The sequence below is a fragment of the Cavia porcellus genome, unplaced genomic scaffold (genome assembly GCF_034190915.1).
Source record: "Cavia porcellus strain 051 isolate PalLab524CR breed Dunkin Hartley unplaced genomic scaffold, mCavPor4.1 scaffold_6, whole genome shotgun sequence".
NCBI classification, from domain to species: Eukaryota; Metazoa; Chordata; class Mammalia; order Rodentia; family Caviidae; genus Cavia; species Cavia porcellus.
The window spans coordinates 89,161,387-89,183,665 of NW_026947489.1; the positions used below are offsets into that span (position 1 = coordinate 89,161,387).

At 41.1% G+C, this 22,279-nt stretch overlaps 1 protein-coding gene across 10 annotated transcripts in view; it reads right to left on the reverse strand.

The window, feature by feature from the left end:
* Positions 1–17,830, reverse strand: part of Luc7l3 (LUC7 like 3 pre-mRNA splicing factor) — a 45,249-nt gene extending 27,419 nt beyond the window's left edge. For 6 of the 10 annotated variants that reach the window (XR_010048270.1, XM_063251323.1, XM_063251318.1 and 3 more), the window contains exons 1-2: positions 17,555–17,825; positions 3,427–3,493 (exon numbers count right to left, since the gene is read on the reverse strand). Coding sequence is in view for 8 of the 10 variants with exons in the window: in XM_063251323.1 (XP_063107393.1) it covers positions 3,427–3,493; positions 17,555–17,653 (166 nt within the window). In the remaining 2 variants the exon portion in view is untranslated. Of the gene's footprint in view, positions 1–3,426; positions 3,494–17,554 lie in introns of all 10 variants that reach the window. The other 4 variants (XM_063251319.1, XM_063251317.1, XR_010048272.1 and 1 more) reach the window with 3 other exon arrangements.
* Positions 17,831–22,279: the final 4,449 nt, after the last annotated feature.

Below are 22,279 nucleotides of genomic sequence, written 5' to 3' on the forward strand. Positions count from 1 at the left end.
ATTGTTGATCACCTTGTATTATGTTTTTATATTATCTATTATGTCCACCCTTTTGACTTGACCGATTCTGTTCTGTTATGTCACATTTGGTTTTACTCTCTTCCAAAAAAGCAATAAGAACCGTGGGAGCAATGAAACCCAAAATGTGTAATAGTCACTGTACAAAAGAGAGGAAAAGAAAGTGCTCTAAACTATATAACTGCATGTATATTTAAATGTATAAGATAGAAAATGATATCGCAGAGTTTTATTGGATCATTGAACGGAACTGTTTGCAGTATCATTGTTGGAATGTCCACTCTACAGGCTTTAATTTTGTGACTTGAACAATTATTTCTAAGATGGCAATATGTAATCCATTAACTAGTGATTTCCTACTGCGCATTTTTTTCTTCTGTAAATCTGTATAACTTGTACCCCTTCACTGTTTTTTTTTTTCTTTCTTTTCTTTTCTCCTTAAATAAAAATAAAAAAAAAATATTTGTATCGTTTGGGGATTTAGCTCAGTGGTATAAGCTGTTGCTTGGCAAGCACAAAGTCCTGGGTTTTATCCCCAGTATCAAAAAAAGTATTTTATTGCTGGAGATTTAGTACAGCAGCATAAGCGCCTGCCTTGTGAGTATGAGGTTATGCGTTTAATCCCCAGTACCAAAAATAAATAAATAAATAAATAAATAAAATATCTGTATCATCATCAGATCCTAGCTGCAGCAGCTCATCTATTTCAATGCAAGAAATTATTTCTGCTTTCTCTGCCTCTTCTTCTTAGGAAGCTATTAGTTTAATGTTCCTACAGTTCTCCTTCACTGGCAGACAAGGAGCTACCTGTCAGATGCGTTGCTGCCGAAACACTCAAAAGTTTCTGGTGCTTCATGCCACTACTGCGTCCTACTTTCTGGAACCCTTTGGATCACAATCTTGGCCACCAGAACCAGCAACCAGCGGGACAGGTAGAGACACCTGCTGCCTTTATTTGCAGGACAGCCTGAGGCATTCTGGCAAACCACTGCCTCCTGTCTTCTGCAGCAGCAGCATCTTGAATGAGAACCTATGCTTCTGAGTCACACTGTGTTAAAGGGTTAGTCTAGATCATCTTCATACTTCTTTATAGACATCCATCTGTCTTAAACTGATGCCATCTTCAAAGGCCGAAGTTTGACTTAGTGTATCCATTGTCTCTTCCCCTTGGAGGGTGTTTTCAGACATACATTCATCTAAATTAATTTCAAACTTACCCTTCTCTTAGTTTTATGTTTCTTTTCTGGAATTTATTTTTTCAGCTGATTTGTTTCACTGTCACTTTTTCACTATTTGTGTGAAGTGTTAGTCCATAGTCAGATGGCTTCATTTAAACTCTTTTAATCCAGTTTTTACTCACTTGCTCTATGTTGTGTCTGAAATCTCTGATCCAGACTACTCCAACCCTGAAGTCTTTCTAATACTCTAAGGCAAACATTTTGAGCAGTGAATTAACTTCTTTTTTATAAACTAGTGGTAATAGTTGATATACTTTGTCAACTTGAGAAGTTTAGAAGTTTAAGTGACTCAGCAGGAGGCCAGGGTCCTCACTTTGTAAACATTCTTATCCTGTGCAAGAGAACAGGAACATGATGTGAGTGTGGAGGACTCCACATCCAGGGCAGGTAGCCTGCATACAATAAAAGGGAAAAGTGGACAGACCAACTGCTGGTTCTTTGGAGGAGCTCCAGTCTTCCCCTTCAGCTTAGAGTAAATTGGTGTACTGTTCAGCTTCTGCCTAGGACTCTTGAGCATTCTGGAGTGGATTCTTTAGTGTTCTGTCAGACCCATCAACCTCATGGTATGAATTTAGATGGAAGTGAGCGAGCTCTAGATCTTGGGCTGGACCCTTCAGCCTTTAGAGTGCAGAGGCACGCTTCCTCTTTCAAAATCTGTGGCTATCCATCATAAACCAATTCTTGCAATTTCTTTTTTTTTTTTTTAAGTCGGTACCAGGGATCGAACTCACATCCGCGTGCTTGTAAGGCAGGCGCTTATGCTGCTGAGCTAAATCCCCAGCCAATCTTGTAATTTCTTATGTTTGTATATCCTGTGTTAAATCCGTTTCTCTAGTAAACCCTGACTGATATACTGGTATATTAGGTAGGGACCACCCTCAGAATACTGACAAAAGTTTTTGTATGTGTGTGTGTGGTTCAGGAACACTAGTCTCACATTTCTCCAGAAAATAACCTTCCATCCTCCTGGGACACTGACATGGGAGCGACAGGATCAACACATATACAAAACTACCTGAACCACTGGCTCTACACTGGGAACCATCACGACCAGGGGACATCTGCTAACATCTGAAGAAAGACATTTAGTAGTCATGACTGGGGAGTGCTGCAGACACATAGCAGTGCGCAGTCTAGAGATGCTGCTAAACATCTTAGAGGGCACAGAACAGGCAGGGAAAACTGACTCAAAATCTTAAGTTTCAAACTTGAAAAACTGAACACAGATTAATCACTGATTTTTAGCCGCATGATTTAGCTCTGCTGTCTAAGGTACCTTATGCCTCAGATTCAGAGTCCATCCAAGGTCCTGCTAATGAACAACACCTCCTCCTGTTCAGTATCCCTTTCAGCAGGACTTTAGGAGAGGTTTCTCTGCTCTGCTGATACATATTATGTTTTAGGGAGTGAAACCAGGACCTCACAAAAGCTAGGCAAATACTTTAGTGCTAGGCTATATACGTGCCTCTTTTTTTAAACTCTGAGACAGGATCTCAGGCTGGTCTTAAACTCAGGATCTTCCTGCCTCAATTTCTCAAGTCATGGGATTACAGGCATATATTGCCATGTCTGGCTGTAACTGTCATCTTCTAAAAATACGGTGACATCTTTATTTTATCTCATTTTATCTCCTCTTCCACTGATATCCCTTAAAATTTTTTTCAAGGGTTGGGGATTTAGTTCAGTGGCAAAAAGGCCGGCCTGGCAAGCATGAAGTCGTAAGTTCCACTCCCGGTACCTCCTCCAATAAATAAATTTCCCCCCCATTTTAGTGGAGATTTGGAAGAAAGTGGAAATAAATATATGTTCAATTAAGCCACAATCTTTTTTTTTTAAAGCCACAATGTTTAAACTGCCATTTCTTAACACATTCAATATTTACCCAGCAAATATTTCAAAGCAAAAATCTTTCAAATTGTTTTTTAAATTTTAAAGCATAAATTTGAAGTCAGGTGTGGTGTCCTACATCTGTAACTCCACCCTGGAAACCTGAGGCAGGAGTATCGAAAGTTCTAACCCTACCTAGGCAGTTTACTCTGTCTCGAAATTTTAAGAAAACTTTTTTTTAAAGGAAGGAGATGTAGCTCAGTGCAAAGGTGCTGTGTTCAACACCGCCCCCCCCGCCACGTGCCAAATAAATAAATTGGTAAAAGACAGAAAATTCACTTACCAAGATCAGAACGAGTATTTGTGAACAATTCCGCAGGACAAAATCCACACAGATAGTATTTACAAACCTAGTGAAAAAAAAAACAATAAGAATACTTAACTTTTTAAATTGTTGTTTAAAACCGTCTTTAAAAGGGTACTAGGTAATACATTTCTCTTTCTTACTGCACCTACCTTGAGGGGCCAGAGTATTGGGGAAAGAAACCTAAAGCCTTTACACTGAGATACACACCCAGGCCCTCCTCTTTTTTATTCCGAGACAAGTCTCACTAAATTGCCTAGAATGGGTTTAAACTTACAAGTCCTCTTGCCTCAGCCTCCCAGAATGCTGAGATTGGAGTTATGCATTACTACATCCAGTAATAGTCATCTTTCAATCACATGTATGAACAATTTTACTTGAACTGCATTAAGCTAGTGATCTTCACACTCTAAAATGTCAGTAAAAGAGAAGATCTGCAGAGTTGGCGGGATTATATTTTTTAGATTCTACTGTTCTATGTCACTTGCTAGTCACTTCTCCCAAATCAATAAAAAATATATTCCAGAAGACACTTTTATGTATTTTTAATAACCCTCACCATTATTCTATAACTTTCTTGGTAACTGTACATATTTATTGAATACCGTGTTGATTTTTTAATATGTACACAATGTGCAATGATTCTCATTCTAATTTTAATAAACTAGGCCTTATTTGTAGATTAGAACTAAGGAATCATTGTCTACAAGGTAAAACTCATTAAAAAAATAAAATTCATTTAAAGCAATTTCATCCCATGTTTTTGCTTAAAAGATCCTGTTTATAAATGCATAGATATTTCCATACATGCCAACCCTTTACTGACTGACTCTTGGTAGAGTGTCTTACAGGGAAAACAGCACTAACATGAATTCTCTCCTAGCGGTACTCTTAACTCTTTCAGACACAACCCCAACTGCTTTACCCCATATTTAACTCTGTAATACTGCAAACCAAACTACATTAATCATAATTCCAAAATAATTCCCTTTCTTCACATAAAGTATCACTATTACTAGGTGAGTTACCAAAGCACAACATAACCCACGAAAGAAAAGGAAATGTTAAATTTAAGAGTATGTATTCTGGATAGTCAATACTTTTAAAAATTATTTCTGAACTTCTAAACCTCATGAGATGTTTTTAAATGTTAAGTACTTTTCTCTAATTACTCAAATGTCTACTTTGTTTAACCTCACACTTTAAGCCTATCACAAACACCAATGCTAATACTCAATTGTTTAAACTTAAAATTTAAAAGCCAGGTGTGGTGTGGTGGCTCATCTGTAGTTCGAGGTATCTGAAAGGTGAGGCAAAAGATTATTTGAGCCTAAGAGTTGGAGATTAGCTTGGGTAGCATACTGAGGCCTCATCTCAAAACAAGATCCAGAATCATGTAAGAATTCCTTGGAATCAGCCACAGTGGCCCACACCTGTAATTCCAGCAATTCAACAGGCTGAGGGAAGAAAGCAAGAAATTTGCCCCTACCCTAGGCAACTTAGTAGTCTGAGACCCTGTTTCAAAAATAAAAGTTAGTAAAAATAAATAAATTAAAATAAAATTAAAATTAGTGAAAGGTCTGAGCTGAGGTATAACAGTGCAAAATCCGTGGGTTCAATCCCCAATATTGCATGCAGATAAGAGAGACAGACAGACAGGTTTTTGTCCATAGTGTCAAAAAAGGAGTTTCTTGGGCTGGGAATAGAGCTCAGTGATAAAATACCTGTCTGCTCTAAACAGTACCTAGGTTCAATCCTCAACATTATTTTTTTAAAAAAAGTATATAGATGTAAATACAGAAATACTACTAAATTTAAATCATATATATGTGTGTATATATATGTTTCTTGAGGGTGTTTTTTTTTTTTTTTTTTTTTGTCTTTTTATCGGTACCGGGGATCGAACTCACGACTGCCTGCTTCCAAGGCAGGCGCTTATGCCACTGAGCTAAATCCCCAGCCCCTTGAGGGTGTTTTGAAGGAAGGCAAAAAATATAGCACTTTTCCTGCAGCCTAATCTCTAATACTTATAACCTTAGTTCCACAGGTCTAACAATTTCTGAATCATGGTTGTTGGGTAATTCCATCATTCTACAAACTTCAAAGATACAGCCTACTACACAGCTAGACTATGTCACATACTGACCAATGGCAAGTCACTGACTAGAATGTCATTACGCTGCATATAAATCTAAAAAATGTCACCCAAGTGTGTTTAGTAAAATTACTGCCAGAATTCACCATCATTACCCAGGCACAGTGGCACGTCAGGATTCAGGAAGGTCAACTCCACTACACAGTGAGCCCAAGGTCCACATGAACTACATAACAATACTCTGTCTCAAAAACAAAAGTAAAAACAAAAACACCATCATTTATAACTGAACTATAAAACTTATAAAACTAACTTAAGAGTGCAGTCTTCATTGCTATGAAAGTTTACTAGTACAGAACCAATCTCCAAAAAACAAAAAAAAATTCATCATTTATAACTATAAACTACACAACATCTATAAAACTAAATTCAGGGCGCAGTCCTCATACTTACAAAGCTTCACTAGTACTGCGTACTTTTCCTTCACTTACTTATAAACATTTCATTTCTACTGGTCTATGAAAGCAGAGTTTAGACTTTTTTCAACAGAACATCTAGAAGTGTGACAAAAATATGGTGAATACAGTACTGTTTTTAAGTGTCACCCAGTAGAAAGGTAGCTCTTTAATATGGCTACATTGAGCCTTAGTAACAGCCTGTGACATTGCTGAACTTGTTCAGAGCAGTTGATGCTTGTGAGCCACAGTTGAGAAAAAGATGTTTTAAAGTTTTTCTTAAGCGAAGTGTAAGGGTGCACACCTGTAATTCCAGCACTGGCTGAGGCAGGACTGCTGTGAATTTGAGACCACCCTAGACTACACAGTGAATCTGAAGCCAGTGTGAACTACATTTATTTAAAAAAAAAAAAAAAAAAAAAAAAAAGGACTAAGTTGATAGCAACTTCTGGCTTTTCCCCTTAAGTCAAAATGACCATAAAAGGTAAATATTTTGAAATAATTCAGGACCTTGAGGCTGCTGAAAAGCACAACTGGAAACACACAAAATAGGACTTTCAGATCTGTTTCAGAAAGTGGCAAGAACCATAGTATAGGTATGTTTGGAGTGATCAGGAATGTTTTTTCTGTAATTAATGGCAATGTGTCTTCTCCAGTAATAAAATTCCTTAAACATTCACTGTAGTTTTAATCATACCATATTGTCATGACCAACACAAAAATTATTGCTCCTTCTTAAATTTAAGCTCATTAGAGCCAGCATGTAGAGGCCCTGGGTTGAAATCTCCAGTACTGCAAACAATACTACTAAAAGAAAAACAAAGATGATGGTATCAATAAAACAAGAGGAATAAACATTTGTCTCCTGAGACTAGAATATAACCAAATACAAATACAAAGAATTTCTTTTTTTTCTTTTTGGAGGCAGGTGTTCAGTTGGCCTTTAACTCACAGCGTCCTCCCGCCTCAGCCTCCTGAGTGCTAAGCCTGTTTATTTTACTTGTAAGACAACTTGGGATAGTTCCAGTTTTAAAACCTAGAAAATACAAACCACAGATCACAATTCTGCCTTGGTTTCCTCACTTTAATAAAGGAGTCAAAAATTATAGTTGGCTTGTAAAAATTAAACTTAATTATGTTTGTTAAACTGGGAGAAAGTACAAACTAATCTGATTTTTTAAATACTACTAGTTAAGAGAAGCTGAAAGAAACAGTATGTATATGTATATACATGTATATAAAAAAGATAGTTATACTACTGATTTCTCTGAATTAACTGAAGAGAAAGATTTGTACTGGTATTGTTAGGACAATTAAAAGCAGACGTCTTGTGTTCTGGGTGAATGATTTGGAGATGACAACGCACAATGTATGTAGCACAGTTGCCCCCTGATGTTTTTGAAATTTTATTTTTTCCTCTTTGAAATAAAATGGATTTGAGAAAAAAACACTATTAGATGGGTGTGGCACTGCATGCCTATAATACCAGCATTGCTACCTAGCAAGATCCTGTCTCAAAAATAAATACCAATTACCAATTAGTTTTTAGTGTTTTTAAGTGTTACATTGACAAAATAAAGAAATGACTTTGGGCTAACCAGGAGTGCCTAATGTGGTCAAATCATTTCATCTTAGAAGGTCATCTAGCTATTTAGAAAATTCGACTATAACTCATTTTCCCAGTCTGTTTCCATGTGCTCTTTTCACTCTTTAATTCTCCTTAAAATACTGCTTTCCATTTAATGGTGTATCAAAATTATTTCCCTATCCAATAAACTCTAGCTCCTTAGACTGCTTCTCTTAAGTCTCCCCAGGGATTGGTGAGTTTTTAACTAAAAATATTAAAAGGATTGGACACGGTGGCCTATGCCTATAATTTTTGCTATTTAGGAGGTCAAAACAGAGCCAGGCATGGTGGCCCACACCTGTAATCTCAGCATTCAAGAGGCTGAGGTAAGTGGATCATTGCAAGTTTGAGACCAGCCTGGGCTACATATAAAGTGAGCCCAAGGCTAGCCTGATTGGCACAGCAAGACCCTGTCTCAAAAAGATTAAAAAAAAAGAGGTCAAGGGTGGGGGGTATGAAAAGCTCAAAACCTGCTGAGCAACTGAGCCAGATCTTGTCTCAAAATAAAAATTAAAAGTGCTGGGGAAGTTGAGTGTGCATGCCTGTAATCCCAGCGCTCAGAAAGCTGAGGCAAGAGGATCACTGTGAATTTGAGGCCAGCCTTAGCTACGCATTATGAATTCTGTTTTCAGTACCTAGACTCAAACTCAGAACCTACACTCGAACTCACGACCTTATGCTTGCCAAGCAAGTGCTTATGCCACTGAGCTGTATCTTTGACCTACACATTAAGTTCAAGGCTAGCCTAAACTGCATATCGAAACTGGCCATGGAGGCACACACCAGTAATCCTAGCACTCAGGAGGCTAAGGCAGGAGGATTGTTCCAAGTTTGAGACCAGCATGGGCTACAAAATGAGCTCAAGGCCAGACTGAAGTGCATAGCAAGCAAGACCCTGTCTCAAAAAACAAATGAATAACAATAAAAATGGCTGGGCATATAGCTCACTGGTAGAACACCTCCTTAACATGAGCAATGTGCTAGACACAATTCTTGTCTTTGTGAGATATGGTCTCACTACTGACCTTGACTCCTGGTGATCCTCTTACCTTGGCCTCCTGAGTGCTGGAATTACAGGTGTGCACCACCACCACACCTGGCTGGGCTAAGTCTTATTGCCACAAAAAACAAAAGGATACAGATATAGCTCAGTGGCACAGCACCTATCTGGCAAGTACAAAGTCCTGAGTTTGACTCCCAGTACTCCCCCCCTCAAAAAAGATACAGAAAAACTGGTGATACAGAAACACTTCAAATGATGTTATTAACACTGAAAATAAAAATAAATCCTCAAAACTAATCTATTTCTTTGGGATATAATCAAGGCAACTGCTCATATTTTGGGACATTAGCCATCTGCCTTTAATAGTAATACCTAAGGAACATAAATCTTTACTATAAATTTATATCCATTTAAGCTATCTATCTACTAATACATTTAAGTCTTTTGCTCAGTGATTCTCCACTAAATGTCCACCATGAACTTAGCAAATCAGTAATCAAAGACTTCAGAAAGGGACAAAGGATAGATGGGGGATGGGAGTTGACAACACAAATGTCCTTAACACAAGTGTGATTTATCCTCTTAATAAATAAATTTAAAACAACATCAGGAATCACAGGAGTTCCACCTCATCAACAGATTTTTTTGTCTGTTTTTGAGACAGGATTTCACTATGTAGTTCAGGCTGGCCTCAAATTCAGTGCTCTTCCTACCTCATTACAAGTGTGCATCTCCACGCCCAGCCTCACCAATAGTTTAAACTAGGTGTTAAACTACTGCATAAATGTAAGTGGATAAAAATAGAAATAAAAAGAAATGCATAAATACATTTGAATCAATAATTTTAATGGCAAGTTTACATTCTCTTAAAATCAAACTATCAAAAAATACCTAAATGTGATGGCCCACACCCGTAATCCCAGCCACTTGGGAGACTAAGGCAGGTGAATTTCAAGGAAGGCTGAGCAATTTAAACAGATCCTGTCTCAAAATTTAAAAAATAAGAAGGGCGGGGCTGGGGATTTAGCTCAGCGGCATAAGCACCTGCCTTGCAAGTGTGCAGTCGTGAGTTTGATGCCTGGTACCGATAAAAAAACAAAAAAGACAAAAAAAAAAAAAAAAAAAGAAGGGCTAAAGATGCAGTTCAGTGTTCCCTGGTTTGCTCCCCAGTATAGTAAAAGAAATGATTTTTTAGTTACTTGGTGTTACAGTGACAGGGAAATGACACTCCAGACAATACTAGAAGGCTAAAGGACAATCTGGTAGCAACCACCAAAAAACGTAAAAGGTGCATTTTTAAAAGCAGGTGTGCTGGCACATGCCTGTAATCTCAGCACTCTGGGATGCTGAGGAAAGAGAGTGTAAGTTCTATACCATCTGGGCAAGGTAGCCAAACTCCATCTCAGAAACAATAATGAGGGCTTGGGATATAGCTCAGCAGCAAAGTGCCTGCCTGGCAAGTGCAAGATTGCAAGGTTGTAAGTTCCATCCCTGGCACAAAAATAAATAAATTAAGTAAGAAAGAAAGTAAGACTGAGGATATAGGCCAGTGCAAAGACCTTGAAATCAATCTCCAATACTGGGGAAGAAAATGTATTTCTTTAACTCAGTCACTATCTTGGTAGGGACCTATTCCAAAGGTGGTATGCATACACACCCATAAGAACTTTCACTGCAGTTTGCCTGATAACGGCAATAGCATTAGATAATTGACATGCCTAACAGGAAACAAACAGTTAAACAATGGGGTAGATTCATATGCGCCAACAAGACTGGATGCATTGTTAGGAACTGTCTGAAAAAAAGTACCAATTTTTAAATTGTTTTAAGGGAAAATCTGGCACCTGGAGAGGAGTGAGTCTGAACATTTCACAGCAAACCCATTTACTTTTATAGAAGAATCTCGGGACTGGAGATCTAGCTCAGCAGCATAAGCGTCTACCTTGCAAGTGTCTGGTCTTGAATTCGATCCCCGGTACTGATAAAAAAGAAAAGAAAAAAAGACCAAAAAAAAATCTCATGGTTCTAAACTCAGAAAAAAAAAAAAAACACAAAAATAATGTATACAGTTGCCCAATACATTAATTAATGGACTCAAATCCTTCAAACAGGGAGTATAATTTAATATAAGCAAGGCATGTTTTTAGGGCTTAGCATAAATGTTTGGCTGGGAAACTGCTGGCCAAGACAAACCTTTACAAAAAGTCTTTACCTTCCACATTCACTATGCACATCAAACACAGATATTGCTACAGTATTTCTGGTCATCAATTTCTTCCAATCACAAAAATACAGTAAGAGCATCTAAATGATTTCTATCATTTTACACAACTTGAACCCAATAGGAAGCAATAAAATTCTCCCTAGAGCTTATAAATACTTTAACTCTCAGCCAGGTCTGGTGGCGAAGGCCTCAATCCCAGCACTCTAAGGGGCCTACACTGGAAGGTTGACAAATTTAAGCTCAGCCTGGGCAGCACAGCAACTTAATGAAACCCTGCCTCAAAATAATAAAAATTAGGCCGAAGATGTACTTAGTGTGAAGGCACGGGGTTAAGTTCCCAGTACTTCTAACAGATGAATGAATGAATAATTAATTCAATAAAAATATTTAACACTTTGTATTATTCTTGTCAAATTGCTTTCCCAAAATCAGCTTGGGGGGGGGGGAAATCAGTTGAATGCATATTGTTTCTCACACAATTGCTCAGGTCAGGTAAGTTATGTACCAATAATAAAGGCTTCAGATAAATAAATTATACGTAAATGTCTTTACAGGAAGCCATGAATATAGATCCCTAGCTAAAATCCTGCTGGGTACATTATACAACAACTGTTGGTACTATAAGTTACTATTAACATTAGATAGGTACTTGGTGCCATGAAACATCAAGTACTCTGTTTTATTCCATTGCTGAGAATAAATCCAGGGCCTCATGTATACGCACACACATTACCTTGGAATTTATACTCAGCTTAGGTTTCATTTTATAAAGCAAGCCGTAAGTGTAATTTACTCAATATACACATCTAAATCATCTAAATACTGGCAAAATAACTCATGTTGGCAAACAATCAATCTGATATCTTCTGGCATTAACTTAATAAAAAATCTAAATGCCAATATCTCAATTGTCGTATGAGGACAGGGCATGTACCTCTGTGGTAGAGCACTTGCCTACCATGCACAAAGGCCTGGTGCACAAATAAATAACCAAGAATAGCAGGGAACTGTACTAGTGAATAAAAGCCAGGTGTGGTGACATAAATCTGCAAACCCAAGAGGCCGCAGCAGGAACATCTTGAGTTCAAGGCCAACCTGGGCAACACAGAGAGACCTTATCTCCAAAACCAAACCAAAGGAAGCCAAACAGTCAACCACGCTTTTCACTCTGTTGTCCTTCCCCTACCAGAGAAGGCTTACTTTAGAAGAGGCAAAATAGTGCACACTTATCATCCTGGCGCCTAGAGAGGCTGAGGCAAGATAGCAACTCCAAGACTACAGCCTGGACAGCTTAGCAAGACCTTGTCTCAAAATATTCAAAAAGGATAAGGGTTGTAGTTGAGCAGCAGACGTTTGAGACCTTAGGCTTTATTCCTATTACATGGGGTGTAATCCCCCACATAAATATATAACCAAGAATAGTGTAAATTCTCTCTAGAAGCACATATTTTCTTTTTGGTTAAATGTTGAAAAAAAAAAGGGGGGGGGCTAGGGATTTAGCTCAGCGGCATAAGTGCCGGCCTTGCAAGCATGTGGTTTTGAGTTCGATCCCCGGTACCAATAAAAAAAAAATTGAAAAAAAATATTTTAAGCATCTAAGAGTATTTTTTAATAAAACAATTTATGATTCAGTCATTGAAAGCAGTTATGTCTCAGCTATATCATGCTCATGCTTCGCAGTCATTTACTTTTGCATTTTTAATTTTATTACATAAATCTTTGCATCGCTCTTGCCTATTTAACACCTACACAAACTTTTTGGTAAATCTCAATTTTCCACAGCAGGCATTTCTCTGCTGCTTAGAAGCTTTCAACTGTTCCAGAATGAGGTCCACTCTTTTAACAAGGCTTATTCTTATTACAAACTTGCTCAAAATCAGATTCTTGTCTCTTTACTTTCTTCTACCTCACAAATACAAACAAGACCCCTACAGTTGTAACACCTACAACTTCCCAAATCTGAGTATTTTCTCCTCTCAACTCTTTAGTTTCCAGTATTTAAGGGCCAGTTTATGAGACAGCCTCCTCCTGAGCACATAATAACTCCAGCCTAGGTTAAGTGTTTCCGTTCAGTGTGCTCTCTGCTTCCTATGTACTTGTCCTCATTGTGGTAGCTGTTATTTTGCTACCATCACTACTACTACCACTATTATGATTTTGCAATGCACCACCAGCCCCACTGTGGCACTTACATTGTACTATGGAAAGTATATTTACTCCACATACACATTTTCCTAAAGCAACCAAATACTCAGGAAATACTTTAATATTTTCACTGTAATAATATAGTTATGTTTATAAAGCCCTCCCTCATATTTTAAAAATGTATAATGTCTATTTAAGGTTGAAATGATGGAATTGCTTTCAAAATAATGGAGGGGCTAAGGAACATAGAAGAAGCAATATGAGCATGTGCTGGTACTTATGAACTGTGTAAGAGTACGTGGTGAGTTCATTATGCTCATCAATCATAATTTTGCGTGCTTCTAAAAACAGCCAATAGCAATTATTTAACACAGAAACTGCTGGTAAGAAGTTTCTGTGTTTCTTCAGAGAAGCCAACACTTCCCATGCATTACACACTAAGGCAGAAGGGGCTGGGATTTAGCTCAGCGGCATAAGCACCTGTCTTGCAAGCAGGCAGTCATGAGCTCGATCCCCGGTACCGATAAAAAGGAAAATGACAAAAAAAAAAAGAACAACAGACTAAGGCAGAAAATATCTTATTTCCGAAACAACATTTTGGAATTCTGAGTTAAAATTATTTAGTAGTCAGGTGTGGCCTGCAACCCCAGCACTCTTGGGTGGCTGAAGCAGAGTAACTGAATGTTTGAGCCCAACCTAGGCAAATTACTGACTTAAAATAGGTCCAAAAAAATTTTTTTTTAAAAACTGAGGATAGCTGGGCGTGGTGGCTCATGCCTGTAATCCCAGCACTCAGGAGGCTGGGGCAGCAGGATCACTGCAAGTTTGAGACAAGCCTGAACTTTATAGTGAGACCCTGTTTCTAAAAAAAGACCTAAAGGGGCTGGGGATTTAGCTCAGAGGCATAAGCATCTGCCTGGCAAGCATAAGGTTTTGAGTTCAATCCCCAATACCAAATAAACAAAAAACAAAACAAAAAAAAACCCCACCAAAACCCAAAAACAGACCGTATCTGCAAACATGCCAGTCCATCATGGTGGCACACACTGTCTGTAATGCCAGCACATAGGCTGAGACAGGAGATCACCATGAGTTCAAAGTCAGCCTGGGCTTAATAGATTCAAGACCAGTCTGAACTGCATAGTGAGACCCTGTTGAAACAAGTAAATAAATAAATAAAGTGGGAGGAAACATCGTTGAATAGTCCTCTTTACCTCACATCAATATCTGTGAACATTCTAAATATTTAGAAAAAAATTTACTTCTATTCTCTTCATGAATTATTAAACTTTCACTGAAGTCTATGGTTGAATTTGATAAATGACAAAATTTCAAACATTATTAGAATCAATTGAGTCAACAAAGTAATTTCACTTTCGAGTTGAAATTTAGAATGTAGAAACCTCAATTTGAACTACAAAAGTCCTGTTGTATTACATAAAGATACTAAAAGCTCCAGACCAGACCTCACAATTCCATCTTCTAACATTGTCTCTGGAATTGAAATTTTCCCATTTAAACCCTCACTGCAAACACAGACTTTCCTATTATTGGTCATTAAGACTACCAACTGGGGCTGGGGATTTAGCTCAGTGGCATAAGCTTGCCTTGCAAGCAGGCAGTCGTGAGTTCGATCCCCGGTACCGATAAAAAGGAAAAAGACAAAAAAAAAAAAAAAAAAAAAGACTACCAACCAAATTAACTCCAAAATACCAGTAAGCTCAAACACATGCAAAATACAGCTAACGGAGGCAAAAAGGTATGGCAACCTCAAAACACTGTGAAAGCTAATTCGACTTTAGCTGATGACTTTCTCTTGGATTCACAAGCAAACTACAAAGTTGAAAATGCCAGCAATGCACTAACCCCAGTATTTCCTAGGATAACTTTCCAGCAGGTAAGCTTAATGATTTGCATCATAGATGCATTCACTTAAAACTAAACTGCTTCTGGATGTGGTGGCAGAGACCAGTAATCTCAAAACTCAGGAGGCTGAGGCAGGAGGATCACTGATGGTTTGAGGCCACCCTAGACTACACAGTGAGTTCCAGGATAGCCCAGTGAGATCCTGTCTCAAAAAATAAAAACAAGCAAACAAAGCTGCCAAGAATGCTACTTGTTCACATATCACTGTAAAGAGTGTAAAAGAGACAATATTAGAAATACTACTACCAAACTAATATAAAATTTAATCATGCACACACCCTGCCCCAAACCTACAGAATCAGACTCTGGGGCCTGAAGTACAGAAATCTACATTTAGAACAAATTACACAAGTCTAATACAACTATGCAAGGACTACTTTTAACACTAAGGTAAAGTTCCCAGTTTGTCTATAAAGTATCTACAGGTGCTTTGGATACTGGAACTTTAATAGTTGTTTCCCTTTTTTGATACTTATTCACCCTCACTTCAAAGGAATAAAAACAAAAGGATCCCCATTTGAACTGCAGCTGAAGTGCCACCCGTCTATGGTTAAGTGTGGCAGAGAAAATTTTCCAGATAGAATAGGAATGCAAAATATTGCGAATCAGGCTACAGTGATGATTAAACCTTCAAAGTACAAACTGGGTTTATCCACCCCTCCACAATGCCAAAAGTCAACAACATAAGAACATGCAAAACCTGGAAGTGATAGCAAGTGATTCCCTAACTTTATTGTACCAGACAGTGATTCCCACTACAGTATTTAGAAAAGGTTTCCTGTTTTGTTCCTCTATCACTCCAATCACCTTTCTGCCAGCGGCAAGAAACTGAAACATCAGTAAGGGGTTTAAAATTTGAGAATCTACCCCCCACCCCAAAAAAAAGCAACCTACCATTAAAAGTATGAGGTATTTTGGTGATAAACACTGGAAAATTAAAGTTGATAAACAGTATAAAATTGAAAAGCACCAGATTAGTACTGAGATGACATAAAACCTAATCTACTCCTCTTTAAGCCTCATCATTTGCAAAGTCATAAACACCTCACAAATACAGAAATGTATCCATGTGCAGTAACCACTCCGATTTCTGAACACGTTGGAAATCACGTTGGAAATCAGTGGCAGGGCGACAGAGGACTAACCTTGCTCATGAACCACTAAACTAAAAAATTATTCTCCTCTTTATTACAAAATCCTCAACTGTCCTATTTGTACACTAGCTGACTGCTCTTCTATCTTGTACAGGATAAGTTAAAGTTAGGTGGTTTAAAAAAAAAATTTGAGCTGGGCCTGGAGGCTGAGGCAGAAGGAATACCAGGAGTTTGTGGCCATCCTGGGCTACAGGGTAAATTCAAGGCCAATTTGAACTACACAGGAGACCCTACTCAAAAATAAACAAAAAAATGATAAAAGCTATTTCACTGTTGCAAAGAAGCTAGAAAGCAGACTATCTAGATAAACAACTAAGTTACTTTTAGACCTCTACCGTGACAGATGTAGGGAAGGAGGCTATACACCCCCTCAAACCACCATCCAAGTCTCAAAAGATTCACACCTGGAAATCAATGACAAACGTCTGAATGACTATATCTAATACTCTATACAATGAATCCTACAGCAAAAACAGTCTTTGCAATCAACGAGCCTTCTTTCCACACAACTTCAACCTAACATTTTATTTTTCAAGGTAATGGGACTCACATGGCACCAACTCCTTTCCCTGCACTGCAAAACAGAATTTTTCCTCTATTCAAAACCTATGTCTAAGAGTAGTAAGCAACTCACTTTTCTAAAAAGCTACCGGTTGAGCTACTTTCTCACAGTTTGCTTAGCAACTGTTTTAATGACAAAGGCAAAGTAACTTTAAATTCTCCCTCTCCTCTTCAGGCAAGATCTAAAACATTACAATGCATGCTCCAAATGACATCAAAATACTTGAAATAAACGACAATAGTTGCGGGGAGCCAGGGGTCCCCGAATGGTGGAAGATGAACAGGACCACAAAGGTTAGGTTTAGCCTCGCCGACCGCCTGTAAAGAGACCTTGGCTGAGGCTCGCAAGTCTTTCCTACGAACCCCTCATCGTAATAGGGAAAAGTAAGAAGATCGAATGAAAGAAAAAGCTTTGACAGCCGCCCGTAACTGAGGGGCTCATTGGAACTGCCATCGAGAAGTACTTACACATCATCACAGCACAACCCTGTCGAGTTATTACCGTCTTTCCATTTCCACTTTTGCCAAGAAGCGTCGAAACTGGACCATTGTTAACTAAGCGATCACCGCGATTTTTTTCAAAACCACACCCCCTGGCCAGAAACCTCCGTCTTCACTGCGCCCAAGTCAACTAACGGAAGAATGTGCCCTTCTCCCTGTTCCGCGAGGTGCAAGCGCGGGCCGCTAGATGCACTGGAGGCTCCCGTCGGCCCTTTCCCGCCTCGCCCCGGGCTCTGCCCGGCTTTCCCCATCGGGGAACAACAACAAACCGCCCGCGCCCTGGGCCCGGGCGCGATCTTCCCTCCGCGGCCACCGGGTCACACGTTTGACCCGGCCCGGCCTGCGCCCGCGCCCCGGCCCGCGCCGCTCCCCTCCCCACGGCGCCCGGGCTCAGGCCCAAGGCCCGCGGCACTTACGCTCTCGTGGTCCCACCGCACGTTGCTGCGCTTCTCATCCGGGGCGAGGTTTCGGTCCCTGCCCATTAATTCATCCAACAATTGCGCGGCCGAAATCATGGTGCTTCCTTCCGGCGGCTGCTCCCACCAGCCCTGACACCCGCCACCGAAAACCTCGGCGACACAGTCGCCAACTCCCCTCGGCCCGCTCTCTGACCGAATAGCCTTCTCCACGGAGCAGCCGACAAGACAAAATGGCCGCCGCGCGGGCGACTTCCCAGCATGCCGCGCCGCCGCGGGGACACGCCCAGGCCCGGGAGGCGCGGGCGGCGGGGCCTCGACGGCGCGGGGGCGGGGCCTTCTGGCCGGGCCCGGGCTCCGCCCCTGCCCCCTACCTAAGTTCCCGGCGCCCGCTGTTGCCCGGCTTTTTCCACGGGGACTGGAACCTGGAAGCTCGGACACCGCCCGGAAATGGAAAAAGGTCTGCTCTCTGCCCACGTGGTGTGCACGGAGCGTCTTCCCGCGGCGGAAATGCGATCAGCACGCTGAGTCCATGTGTGGACTCCATTTTCCTGTTCCCTGCGCTTGGCTTTGTCCGGAGCCTCTACTTCCCGGGGTGGGAAATCAAGGCACAGACCCACATCCGGTGTCGGGCTTCGGGCCAGAGACCTCCCCGGCTGGGGTGCTGCAAAATGTATTTTTTTTCCCGGAAATAGCCAAGTCCTTAGTATGTGCTGAGTATGATGCTTGAAGCTAAATTCAGGACCTTGAAACTCAGCCCCTGCTCCTAGACCTTTTGTGTTAGTGAGGGAGACAGTAGCTGAAGAAGTAAAGCCACAGAGATGTCAATATGAGCCGAGCGTGGTGGTCCATGCCTGTAATTCCAGCACTAGGGAAGCTGAAGCAGGAAGATCGCCTTGAGTTGAGGCCAGCCTGGGCCACATAAAGAGACTGTGTCTTTAAAAAAAAAAGAAGGGGCTGGGGATTTAGCTCAGCGGCATAAGCGCCTGCCTTCAAGCAGGGAGTCGTGAGTTCGATCCCTGGTACCGATAAAAAGGAAAAAGAAAAAAAGAATAAGAAGAAAGAAAAAAGATAATCAGTATGTATTGTGTAGTTGAAAAATAAAGTGAAGCCGGGCATGGTGGCTCACCCCTATAATCCCAGCACTCGGGAGGCTAAGGCAGCAGGATTGTTGCGAGTTCGAGCCCAGCCTGGGCTTCAAAGTGAGCTCATGGCCAGCCTGAACTACATAGAGACCCTGTCTCAAAAAGAAAAAAAAAGCACATACCAAATAGCTACGCCATTATGAAACAAAGTTTATCATTGTTTTGATTAAATACACTAAAACAAGTGTCCTAGCTACTCAAGCCAGACTGGAATGGGTTAGAGAATGAAGGAAAAACAACCAAGGAAAACTTTGTTGGAAACTGTTTAAGAAGGGAGGTGGGGGGGACATGCCTATAATCCCAGTACTCAGGAGGCCGAGGCAGGAAATCACCACAAGCTAGAGGCCAGCCTGGGCTACATAATGAGACCCTGTCCCTGCATTAAAAAAAATGGTTATTGGTGGTTACAGATATATAAAAATATGTAAATCCAGGGAGCTCTACCACTCAGCTGTATCCCCAACCCCTCTTTTTTTTTTTTCTCCTCGTCTTTTTTGGTACCAGGGATCGAACTCAGGACTGCCTGCTTGCAAGGCAGGTGCTTATGCCGCTGAGCTAAATCCCCAACCCCTTCCAACCCCTCTTTAAACTTTTTATTCTTCGACATGGTCTAAATTGCGTAGGTGGGATTTGAACCTTGTAATCCTTGTGGCCTCATCCTCCCAGTGTTGTTTTGTGTATTTTGTTGTTGTTTTGTCTTTTGTTTGCTGCAGGGGGAGACCAATGAAGAGTAAACCTTTGAACTACACTCCCCCCCCACCCAGCTTTTAACACCTGGCTTGCAGATAATTTGATGGGGTGTATGAGTTGTCCCCCAGTAACAGTATGGGAAACTTAACTCCTGGCTGTGCCCACTACTGTGGACTGAACCCAGGGCCTTATCACTGGGCTACATCTCTACTTCCCATAACTTTGTAGATGAAAGCTTTGGAGATAGGGTCTTGCGAAGCTGCCTAGGCTGGTCTAGAACTTGTCATCATCCTGCCTCAGCCTCCCAGAGTGCAGGGAGTTCAGACACACACCACCATGCCTGCCTTAGGAAATCTAGTCTCACCAGCCAGTGGGCTTCCAAGGAGACTGTAGTGGTGAAGGACAGAAAAGAAGCATTAATGAGCCTGCTCATACTGGGAAGCATAGCACCTTCTGGGTCTGTTTTTCAGAGGCTGATGGAAACTTTGGGATTTCATAGAAAAGGACAGTGAAGACCAGAATTGGGGCTGCACAGTCAGCGTGGAAGTAATCCCCGGCAAGGTGTGGCCGGATTGACCCTTACCTTAGGACTGGTTCTGTGAGTGGCCTCACAGCTTGTGGACAGCTGTGTTTCCATTTTGAGGCCATGACTCTGTTGGGGGTCCCATTGGCAGGTGGCCTCCCATGGGTGGCAAGGCTATGCTTTCCCAAGAACCTGAGGTGGCTGCAGGTGCAGAACAGTGACTTGGGGACCTCTTGCATTGCTCCAGGGTGTCCCTGCAAGTCCTGGAAACTGCTGTGATCACTCCTGAGTTGGCTCAGTCTTTCAGGGAGATGAGATAGAGCAAGCAAATTCAGGGAAGGTGAATCTTGTTTTTTGTCGTTGTTGTTGTTTGTTTTTTAGCTTTTTTTTTTTTTTTTTTTTTGTCTTTTTCCTTTTTATCAGTACCAGGGATCGAACTCATGACTGCCTACTTGCAAGGCAGACGCCTATGCCACTGAGCTAAATCCCCAGCCCCGTTTGTTTGTTTTTTAAACAGTGCTGGAGATTGAACTCAAGGTCTTTGCGCTCAGCTACATCCCCAACTCTTTGTTTCATTTTGTTATTTTGAGACAGGATCTTGCTGGGTTGCAATTTGTGACCCTGCTCCCTTTGTCTCCCAGAGTGCTGTGGTGATAGGTTTGCTGATAAACTTTGTAAGACAGGTACTTTCTGAGTGATTAGCATGCCAACATGCAGTGCTGACCAGGGGTCTATCCCCAACTTTTCAAGTAATTTAGGAAAACATAAAAGAAGCCAGAACTGGGTGTGATGACCAGACCATAATCCTAGCACTTGGGAGGCTGAGGCAGGAGAATTGCTGTGAGTTCGAGGGCAGTTTGGGCTAAGGCCATGCTTAAATTGCACAGCAAAATCCTGTCTCAAACATTTAAAAAGAAGACCAGAGATTTAGCTCAGTGGCATAAGTGCCTGCTTGGCAAGTGTGAGGCTGCAAGTTCGATCCCCAGTACCCCCAAAACAAATTTAAAAAGAAAAGAAAGATAAAAATAAAAAATTGTGCTTTCAAGCTGGGAGTGGTGGCACACACCTGCAGTCTCAGGGTTATAGGAATGGTATCAGGCTCTCCAAATACGATATAAGGGAAATACCTTAGCTTCCAACCTGCTAGATGTCCCTATGCCGAGGCTGTGTTCTCTAAATTCGAAGCAGAAACAAAGGAGGTTAAGGGTAGGAAATATTTATAGAGAGGGACAGCTATAGCTCCTGAGAGCCAAGTGGGTTGCCAAGGACCCTGATTCTCAGAGGAAGTTTTATAGAGCACAACCATGTGGGTGCAACGTGGGTTAGAGCTATGATCAACCAATAAGATCATCAGTGTGGTCCCTCAGGTGGCAGTGACCCAGTGGGGAGTAAGTGTGCAGGAAGGGCATGCAGAAAGAAGGAAACTTTTCAGGGAGGGATGAGTCCGAGGGTCTTGGTCACCTGCTGAGGTGACTGATGTCTGTCTAGACTTCATTAGACCACGTGCTACCACCTCTGTCAGATGCGGTCATTCCATTTTTATCTTTTTTTTTCCCTTTTTTTTATCAGTACCAGGGATCGAACTCATGACTGCCTGCTTGCAAGGCAGGCGCTTATGCCGCTGAGCTAAATCCCCAGCCCCTCATTTTTATCTTAAGGCCTGGCCTCTAACAGATGTACCTCCGGCCATAATTGTAATGAGTTTTCAACTTTGCCCTGACTCCTTCGAGGGCCCGGCCCCATCTGACTGCCTATAGTATTTCTATGTAACTCAGCTGTGTACGACAGCAGCACTTGGGAGGCTGAAGCAGGAGGATCACCAAGAATGCTAGGCCAGCCTGAACTGCATCGCAAGACCCTGTTTCAAAACACAAACAAAACCTACTGGGCTTATACCTTTCACCTATAAAGATGGGCCATTATCTATGGGAGAGCATCTTTTCCAGTTTCCATGACCCAAAAGAAATAAAACATTCCCAGTTCCAAGAAATGAGGTGCCAGTCTCTCTTTTGAGGTCCTACACTCCATATCTTTGAGTGTATACTTTTAAAATTCTGTCTAATAAATCCTTTATCCCTCTTACTGACGCATCTTGAAAATTCTTTCTTGTTTGCTTTTGTTGTTTTGGTGAGATAGGATCTCATCTCGATAAGCAGTTCAGGCTGTATTTGAACTCACTAGGTGGCCCAGGCTGGTTTCAGACTTGTATGAACCCTGCTGCCTCAGCCTCCTGAGCGCTGGGATAGGCTGCACAGGTCAATATTCTCAGCCCTGAGGAAGAGTCGTAGGAGGTGCACCTTGGGTACACCAGTAAGTCTTAAAGGGAGAGCCCTCAGGGATGAGCTAAGTGGCCATGCAAGGGAACAG